Source organism: Silurus meridionalis, chromosome 7 (genome assembly GCF_014805685.1).
Source record: "Silurus meridionalis isolate SWU-2019-XX chromosome 7, ASM1480568v1, whole genome shotgun sequence".
Classification (NCBI taxonomy): domain Eukaryota; kingdom Metazoa; phylum Chordata; class Actinopteri; order Siluriformes; family Siluridae; genus Silurus; species Silurus meridionalis.
Genome location: NC_060890.1, coordinates 4588828 through 4598453, shown reverse-complemented (window position 1 = coordinate 4598453; position 9626 = coordinate 4588828). Strand labels below are relative to the sequence as shown.

The following is a 9626-nucleotide window of genomic DNA, read 5'->3' as shown; positions in this document are numbered from 1 at the left end:
TTTAGTGTGATTGTCCTTAAAGTGTCCATGTGCAGTATGGTATGGTATAAAGTGACACTGTGCTGTGCAAGTTCAAAGTTGAGTTGTCAATAGTGCAAAAATGTTGTGCAGAAATAGGTGAAGATGGAGAGAGAGGTCAAGTACTAGATCCTGGGTGTTTCCTGGTTTAAACTCCGAATGGCCTGTGGGAAGAAGCTCATCCTCATTCTCTTTGTGTTTGCTTCCAAGGAAAGGAAGAGCTTCCCTGAACACAACAAAGAAAATAGTCCATTGTTGGGATGGCTGAAGTCCTTAACAATGGGATGGCTGAAGTCCTTAAGTTCCTGGCCCTGGTCTGGTACCGCGTTCCCTGGACCCTGCAGTTCAGGGAACTCAGGGCAGATGGCACGTTCAGTTGACTGCACCAATTCAATTCATTTTTATTTGTATAGCACATTTAACAATGAACATTGTCTCAAAGCAACTTTACACAGATAATGTGGTGCTTAAAAGTGACTATGTTCTTTATAAGTAAGTTTGTCCCTGATGAGCAAGCCGGTGGCGACTGTGGCCAGGAAAAACTTCCCAAAGTGGCATAAGGATGAAACCTTGAGAGGAACCAGACTCAAGAGGGAGCCCATCCTCATCTGGGTTGCACCTTATGTCCATTTAAAGCAGATATACAATGTTGTGGGGTACAGTGATGATGATCAGAAGCGAAAAAGTAGTCCTGAGTCAGTGTAGGAGACTGTTGACATTAACTACAGTCCAATCCATCCAGGAACAGTGGTCACTGGAGCCTCAGGAGCATGTTTAACTCGACCGAGAGAGAGAGAGAGAGAGTGACAGGAAGAGAAGGATATGGATTATTAATTGTCCTTATTGTTGTATGAAAGTTAATGTCACTGTGCAGTTTGGACTCCGGCAAGACTCGCTATGGCAGCATAACTACAAGGGAGAACCAGAAGGTAACACAGACATGACGGATCTTTGGGATAAGAGACGACCCATCACACCACCGTCAACAAACCTGAGTGAACGTGTGAGAGTAAGGGGCCGACAGCATACAAATATCCCAGTTCACCAAACACTCTATATCCATGTTCCCTCCAGATCTGTGCATTTACCTAAGAAAAAAATCTACTGATAAAAGACTTGACTAAATAAATATGTTTTCAACCTCGACCTGAACACTGAGACTGTGTCTGTCAGGGAACCACCTGCCACGCCCCCTTTGGTGGCTCTCTATGCCTCCACTCTCCATAGAGCTCCAGGTTAAACCACGCACACCTGGAGCTCATCATCACTCATGCCTCCACTCTCTCTGAAGCTCCAGGTTTAACGAGGCACACCTGAAGCTCATCATCACTCCACCCCGCTCCTACATAAGCCCCTCACTCACATTCACTCCCCGTTCGTTATTGTTTGTGTTGGACTTCCCGTACTGCATGTTTTGTCGTTCCGGCTTTCGTACAGGACTTCTGTCATCCGTTTCATCCGGACTCCAGAATCCCGTACCGGCTGCGCTTCCCCTCCCTGTGCATCTCGGGTCAGCTACGCTTCTCCCTATGCGCCACTCGGACTGTCTTTCTCAACCTAAGGACTGCCGTGTGTGTATGTGTGCGCGTGTGTGTGTGTGTGTGTGTGTGTGTGCGTGTGTGTACCTCTCTCACGCATGCCATTAAAACCCGAGCGAGCTGTACTCCGGCTTCCGCCTTTTGTTTCGCTCACACCGTGACAGAATAACGAACCTCCTGAAAAGGATATAATTTACAAAAAAAAAAAAAAATGATCGGGTTGCTGCCGTGGTCCCGGCGCGAACCGAACCTCGGAGGTAGGATTCGCTCTGCCATGATGAAGCGGCAGCCAAGCTCCGCCTCGGGGAAAACCCGGAAGTCCGCTGCCGTTTCACGCGGATCATGCTCGGCAGCGCCACGCCCCTGTTATGACGTCATGGATTTCCCGGCTCGCTTCTCCGGCGACAGGGCTGGGTGGGGCGGATTTATACGGAGCGTTGGTGAATATATAGACTTTTATTCATCCTCTTACCCCACTGAAGCAGGCAAGATCGCACTCCACATTTCTCTGCTGTCTGGAGAATCCCTCTCTCTGGCCAGTGAGTTGTGGAGCGCCTCTGGTGGCGAATTCGGCTCGTGCGCCCGGTTTATCCGGCTTCTCACCCGGGAACTAGGGATGGTCACCGCAGATCTCCACCATCTCTCTCCCGTTACCGAAAGCACGACTCCGCTCCAGTGTTTGCCGAAGAGCTCCGTTCCGCACCAGAGTTTCCCGGAGAGCGCCGCTCCATCCCAGGACCTCCGGGGGATTTGCACCCTGCTCCAGACCCTGCACCAGACCCTCCAAGAGGGCTCTGCTCCACCCCAGGACCTCCAGGAGATCTCCGCCCTGCTCGAGGCCCTTCAGGATGGCTCCACTCCGCCCCAGGGCCTCCAGGAGATTCTCAGCCTGCTCCAGGACCTCCAGGAGAGCGTAGCTCCGCCCCAGGACCTCCAGGAGAGCGTAGCTCCGCCCCAGGACCTCCAGGAGAGCTCAGCTCCGCTCCAGGACCTCCAGGAGAGAACAGCTTCGCTTCAGGGTTTCCAGGACAGCTCTGTTCCACTCCAGGGTTTCCGGGACAGCTCCTTCCCGCTCCAGGGTTTCCGGGACAGCTCCTTCCCGCTCCAGGGTTTCCAGGACAGCCCAGCTCCGCTCCAGGCCTCCCCAGAAAGCTCCTCTCTGTCACAGAGTGTCTTTGAGAGCTCCTCTCCGCTTCAGGACCTCCAAGAGAGCACAGCTCCACTCCAGTGCGTCCCCGAGAGCACCCTTCCGCTCCAGAGTTTCCGGGACAGCTCCTTTCCACTCCAGGATCCTGAAGAGAGCTCGGCTCCACTCCAGGATCCCCAGGCGAGCTCCTCCCCGCTCCAGGACCTTCAGGCGAGCTCCTCTCCGCTGCTGGACCTCCAGGAGAGCCCAGCTCCGCTCCAGTGTGTCCCTGAGAGCACCTCTCAGCTCCAGCATGCCTCCGAGCTCCTCTCAGCTCCAGCATGCCTCCGAGAGCTCTCTCCGCTCCAGCATGCCTCCGAGAGCTTCTCTCCGCTCCAGCATGCCTCCGAGAGCTCCTCTCAGCTCCAGCATGCCTCCGAGAGCTTCTCTCCGCTCCAGCATGCCTCCGAGAGCTCCTCTCCGCTCCATAGAGCCTCCGAGAGCTCCTCTCCGCTCCAAGGCCTCCAGGCAAACTCAGTTCCGCCCCGGAGCTTCCCAGAGCACTCAACTCAGACCCAAGGCCGCGAAAAGGACGTCGTACCGCCGCCTCACGGTCTCCCCGAAGGCGACGGCCCGCCTCACGGTCTCCCCGAAGGCGACGGCCCGCCTCACGGTCTCCCCGAAGGCGACGGCTCGCCTCACGGTCTCCCCGAAGGCGACGGCTCGCCTCACGGTCTCCCCGAGGGCAACGGCTCGCTTCACGGTCACCCAGAAGGCGACAGCTTGCCTCACTGTTCCTCTGGAAGTGAGGCCACGTCACAGGGTTCCTCTCCCGGTGAAGCCACGTCGCAGAGCTTCTCTCTGCCCCAGAGCATCCCTGAGAGCTCCTCTCCGGTCCACAGCGTCTCCGAGAGCTCCTCTCTGCTCCACAGCGTCTCCGAGAGCTCCTCTCTGCTCCGCAGCGTCTCCGAGAGCTCCTCTCTGCTCCGCAGCGTCTCCGAGAGCTCCTCTCCGCCTCCACAGAGTCTCCGAGAGCTCCTCTCAGCTCCAGCATGCCTCCGAGCTTCTCTCCGCTCCAGCATGCCTCCGAGAGCTCCTCTCCGCTCCAAGGCCTCCAGGCAAACTCAGTTCCGCCCGGAGCTTCCCAGAGCACTCAACTCAGACCCAAGGCGCGAAAAGGACGTCGTACCGCCGCCTCACGGTCTCCCGGCGACGGCCCGCCTCACGGTCTCCCGGCGACGGCCCGCCTCACGGTCTCCCGGCGACGGCCCGCCTCACGGTCTCCCAGGCGACGGCCCGCCTCACGGTCTCCCAGGCGACGGCCCGCCTCACGGTCTCCCGGCGACGGCCCGCCTCACGGTCTCCCCGAAGGCGACGGCTCGCCTCACGGTCTCCCCGAGGGCAACGGCTCGCTTCACGGTCACCCAGAAGGCGACAGCTTGCCTCACTGTTCCTCTGGAAGTGAGGCCACGTCACAGGGTTCCTCTCCCGGTGAAGCCACGCCGCAGAGCTTCTCTCTGCCCCAGAGCATCCCTGAGAGCTCCTCTCCGTCCACAGCGCCTCCGAGAGCTCCTCTCTGCTCCACAGCGCCTCCGAGCTCCTCTCTGCTCCGCAGCGTCTCCGAGAGCTCCTCTCCGCTCCAGCATGCCTCCGAGAGCTCCTCTCCGCTCCACAGCGTCTCCGAGCTCCTCTCCGCTCCACAGCGTCTCCGAGAGCTCCTCTCCGCTCCACAGAGTCTCCGAGAGCTCCTCTCCGCTCCACAGAGTCTCAGAGAGCCCCTCTCTGCTTCAGCACGCCCCGCCTCCGAGCTCCTCCGATGGCGACGTCTCGCCTCCGGGCTCCTCCGATGGCGACGCCTCGCCCCAGAGCTCCTCCTTGACGACGCCTCGCCTCCCGAGCTTCCTGGAAGGCGACGCCTCGCCCCAGAGCTCCTCCTTCGATGGCGACGCCTCGCCTCCCGAGCTTCCTGGAAGGCGACGCCTCGCCCAGAGCTCCTCCTTCGATGGCGACGCCTCGCCTCCCGAGCTTCCTGGAAGGCGACGCCTCGCCCGGCTCCTCCGATGGCGGCGTCTCGCCTCCGGGCTCCTTCGATGGCGACGTCTCGCCTCCGGGCTCCTCGATGGCGACGCCTCGCCCGGGCTCCTCCGATGGCGACGCCTCGCCCGGGCTCCTTCGATGGCGACGTCTCGCCTCCGGGCTCCTCCGATGGCGACGTCTCGCCTCCGGGCTCCTCCGATGGCGGCGTCCCGCCTCCGGGCTCCTCCGATGGCGGCGCCCCACCTCTGAACTCCACCGTGGACGCCACTCGCCTCTGGACACCACCGGGTCGTTTTCTGATTCGGTCTCCACCGGTGCGTCACTCGTACTCCGATCTCCGCTACGGACGTAGCTCTGATCCAGACCTCCCATTGGGCGCCTATCCGCCCTGATCGCCGCCGAGGGCATCACTCGGTCTCGGGTCTCTGCTGTGGAGGTCGCTCAACCTCGGGACTCCGCTGAGGGCGCAGCTTGGTCCCTATCCGACGCTGGGGCTGTCTCTCTGCCTCCTGGCTCCGCCGAAGACGTCCCTTCGTCCCTGGTCTCCGCTACAGGCAGCTCTCCGTCCCCGGTCGCCGCTGGAACCGTTTCTCCGGCCTTCGTCCTGGCTCCGATCTTCACCAGGGTTTTCGCTCCAATTCTGGCCTCCGCAATGAGCTACGCGCCGTCTCGGACCTCTGCTGGGAGCATGGTTCTGTCCTGTGCCTTCGGGATGGGCATCCTCCGGGTCCTGCGCTTCGCCTGGGCTGTCGCCCCGCCTCGGGTCCTTCCTGGCCTTTTCCGGTTCTGCGGCGGTTCTGACCAGGTCCCATTCGACCCTGGACGGACACCGGGATCCTCCTCTGAGTGCCCTGGCCCTCCGAGCGTCTGTGGGTTTGGGGCGTCAGGTGCCGCCTCAGGGGGTAATGTCAGGGAACCACCTGCCACGCCCCCTTTGGTGGCTCTCTATGCCTCCACTCTCCATAGAGCTCCAGGTTAAACCACGCACACCTGGAGCTCATCATCACTCATGCCTCCACTCTCTCTGAAGCTCCAGGTTTAACGAGGCACACCTGAAGCTCATCATCACTCCACCCCGCTCCTACATAAGCCCCTCACTCATTCACTCCCGTTCGTTATTTTTGTGGTGCTTAAAAGTGACTATGTTCTTTATAAGTAAGTTTGTCCCTGATGAGCAAGCCGGTGGCGACTGTGGCCAGGAAAAACTCCCCAAAGTGGCATAAGGATGAAACCTTGAGAGGAACCAGACTCAAGAGGGAACCCATCCTCATCTGGGTTGCACCTTATGTCCATTTAAAGCAGATATACAATGTTGTGGGGTACAGTGATGATGATCAGAAGCGAAAAGTAGTCCTGAGTCAGTGTTGGAGACTGTTGACATTAACTACAGCCCAATCCATCCTTAAAGCGCCCGTTCCTACTCCGGAATTTCATGGAACCACCCAAGGCATTGATTAGAAACCGTCCCAAGCAGCACAGTGTGGCCTCCAGTCGAAGAGAACACTATCCAGAAGCAGGCTTGGACGAAGTGGGAAGATCCACGGAGGGGAGAGGGGCAGGAACAGTGGTCACTGGAGCCTCAGGAGCATGTTTAACTCGACCGAGAGAGAGAGAGAGAGAGAGAGAGAGGTTGACAGGAGAGAAGGATATGGATTATTAATTGTCCTTATTGTTGTATGAAAGTTAATGTCACTGTGCAGTTTGGACTCCGGCAAGACTCGCTATGGCAGCATAACTACAAGGGAGAACCAGAAGGTAACACAGACATGACGGATCTCTGGGATAAGAGACGACCCATCACACCACCGTCAACAAACCTGAGTGAACGTGTGAGAGTAAGGGGCCGACAGCATACAAATATCCCAGTTCACCAAACACTCTATATCCATGTTCCCTCCAGATCTGTGCCTTTACCTAAGAAAAAAATCTACTGATAAAAGACTTGACTAAATAAATATGTTTTCAACCTCGACCTGAACACTGAGACTGTGTCTGAGTCCCGAACACTGATTGGAAGGTTGTTTCATAACTGTGGGGCTTTATAAGAGAAAGATCTGCCCCCTGCTGTAGTCTTCATTATTTGAGGAACCAACAGATAGCCTGCACCTTTTGATCTAAGTAGGCTTGAAGGATCATACTGGTACAGAAGTTCACTCAGATACTGTGCTGTCAGTGTAGTATTTTATAATCAATGCGAGATTTGATTGGGAGCCAGTGTAGACTGATTAAAACAGGGGTGATGTGGTCATATTTTCTAGTGAGGACTCTTACTGCTGCATTCTGAACTAACTGAAGCTTATTTATGCACTTACTCACACACCCAGGCAGTAAAGCATTACAGTAGTCTAATCCAGAAGTAACAAAAGCATGAATCGGAAAGTTTGCTTCTAGCTGCATGTGGTCCTAGTGCAAGTACTTTAGTCTTATCTGAGTTGAGCAAAAGAAAGTTATCAAGCAGCCACCCTCTGGAGGGCTCTCCTGTCCTGCATGGTGCTGTTCACAAATCAGGAATTGATGCTACCCATCAGGACACCTTTAATGGTGCAAGTGTAAAAGGTCCTTAGCACCTGAGAAGGTAGTTTAAAGTCACTTAAGCGTCTCAGTTTATTTCTTCAAATTATTAAATATTTAGATTGGTGCAAGTTCCCTTCTGCATTTCAGCTTCTACCCTGATTGCTTCTTTCAAATGAGAATAACTTCCACTTCTGTTTTCAGCCTTCAGCCTCATTATACTATCTCCCATGCTGCCAGCTGAATGTGGGCATCAATAAGTTTAAATGAACTTTGCACCATAAACAGGTGGGCACAAAGAGCATCAGTGTTTTCAAAACAGTTTCTAAATCCACCACAAATGTATAGTAATTTGTTTTTATTATTGCTAGTTTTAATAGCAACCTTTCAATGTATCTGTAAAATAAAAATGAAAGCGGATAATAAAGATAAATATGATCAAACGCACTTCACATGATTTTTTGAAATTTCAAATGTAACTTCCAGTTCAACGTTCGACTTTACAAATGTAGTTTCAGGTCAGTGTTGTGGGATGAAAATATGCCATCATTTTTATGTTATTTTGAAGGCTACTTTTAGTATACTGAGAGAATTTTGATGGAGAAGTATAGAGAAGGTCAGAAGGAGTTGCATTGTGTGTTTGTGGATTTAGAGAAAGCGTATGACAGAGTGCCGAGAGAGGAGTTGTGGTATTGTATGAGGAAGTCACGTGTGTCAGAGAAGTATGTGAGGGTGGTGCAGGACATGTATGAGGACAGTGTGACAGCAGTAAAGTGTGCAGGAGGAATGACAGACTGGTTCAAGGTGAAGGTTGGACTGCATCAAGGTGGAGGTTGGACTGCATTCCTGTTTGCAGTGGTGATGGACAGGTTGATGGAGGAGGTCAGACAGGAGTCTCTGTGGACTATGATGTTTGCAGATGATATTGTGATTTGTGGTGAGTGGTGAATGAAAGTCAGTAGGAGTAAGGCAGAGTACATGTTTGTGAATTAGGAGAGGGAAGTGGAGTGGTGTGTTGTGGTGCTGTTGCAGAGAGAAGAGGTGGTGAAAGTGGAGGTACCTGGAGTCAACTGTGCAAAGTAATGGAGAGTGTGTTAGAGAAGTGAAAAAAAAAAGAGAGCAGGCAGTGTGGAGTGTGTGGAGAAAAGTGGCAGGAGTGATTTGTGATAGAAGGGTATCTGCAAGAGTGAAAGGGTGAAAGTTTATAGGACTGTGGTGAGATCTGCTGTGTTGTATAGTTTAGAGACAGTACTTCATAGAAAAAGTCTTAGATCTTTGAGTTTAGCTCATGAAAAATGGGGGCAAAAACAAAAGTTTTGACTTTATAATTTTGTTCAGTACAGATGTTATTTACAAGTGTTCAGTTTACAAATGGATGGATTCTGACACGTGTACATAGAATCCAAATGGTCCATTTTCATAAACGGAACATTTATAAATAACATCTGTACATTTATTTAACAACATTTTACTCTGTATATATTGCATTATTTAACTGTCTTGTTTACAAGTCTGTTACATTATGTCTGTACTTCTCCTGCACTGAAAGCTCTTGACGGCAAGTTAAATTCCTTGTGTGTGTAAGCATACTTGGTAATAAAGCTATTTCTGATTCTGATTCTAATTTACAAAATTTGATCATGTAGGATATTCCAGATGCTTCTTTATGACTAAAAAGAAACAAAAAGGACCTTCTGTATTAGCTGCAGAACATTTTCTATACCTGCATTTTGTACCTTTTTTTTTTTTTTTTTTTTTTTTTTGCAGATTATTAACAATCTGACAGTGCCCTAAATAATATTTTGACAAATGATTACATATACTGTGCTTGTGAAAAGTGTTTTATGGTTTTTGAGACACGTGCATGGTTCTCTTGTTTAAGTGAAAGGCCAAAAACACACAAGAATTCAACAGTGAATGAGTGGAATAAATCTGCTAATGAGACATTTTTATCCCTAACGAAAGAACTTCTGTAAGATGGAGACCAGGGCAAAGGTAGCAGACTGCCTCAGCCCGCAATTAAACATAGAGGTGGAAGTTTAATGGTTTTGGGGTTGTTGTGGAACAGGGAAGGTTGGAGACATATTCTGGAAAGTGAAAGGAATCCCGAACCAACATGGATTGTAGTCCATACTTCAACAACGTTATTCCATCTGGACTGTGGCTTATTGAAACTGACTTATTGATCCCACAGAGATACAGTGGAACCCGCTTATCTCGACCTCGGTTATCTCGACAACCCTATTAAGTTGACGTTTTTGAAGTGGAACCGCCAAATTCTCGCTTTGTCTTAGCATTTTTTATCGGTTATGTCGATTCTTTTATGTCCCGAACTCTGATATCTCGAGCACAAGGGGGGAAAAAATTTGCCGTTTAACGTCGGTTATCTCGGTGCA

At 52.3% G+C, this 9626-nt stretch overlaps 1 protein-coding gene across 1 annotated transcript; it reads left to right on the top strand.

The window, feature by feature from the left end:
• Positions 1-1679: 1679 nt before the first annotated feature.
• On the top strand, positions 1680-9005 carry LOC124388804 (mucin-17-like). The gene is made up of 8 exons (XM_046853834.1): positions 1680-2605; positions 2636-2997; positions 3203-3295; positions 3427-3576; positions 3793-4041; positions 4549-4718; positions 5083-5606; positions 8998-9005. The coding sequence occupies exons 1-8, from the start codon at positions 1768-1770 to the stop codon at positions 9003-9005; spliced, it is 2394 nt and encodes a 797-aa protein (XP_046709790.1). The 5' UTR covers positions 1680-1767.
• The last annotated feature ends 621 nt before the right edge of the window (positions 9006-9626 follow it).

Bases quoted from the DNA above. Each gene is read 5' to 3' on its own strand.
- LOC124388804 (XM_046853834.1), top strand. From the start codon at position 1,768: ATGATCGGGTTGCTGCCGTGGTCCCGGCGCGAACCGAACCTCGGAGGT. The intron at 3,577-3,792 runs GTCCACAGCGTC...CTCCGCTCCAAG, and splicing joins TCCCTGAGAGCTCCTCTCCG to GCCTCCAGGCAAACTCAGTT. The intron at 4,719-5,082 runs GCGACGCCTCGC...GCTCTGATCCAG, and splicing joins CCTCCCGAGCTTCCTGGAAG to ACCTCCCATTGGGCGCCTAT.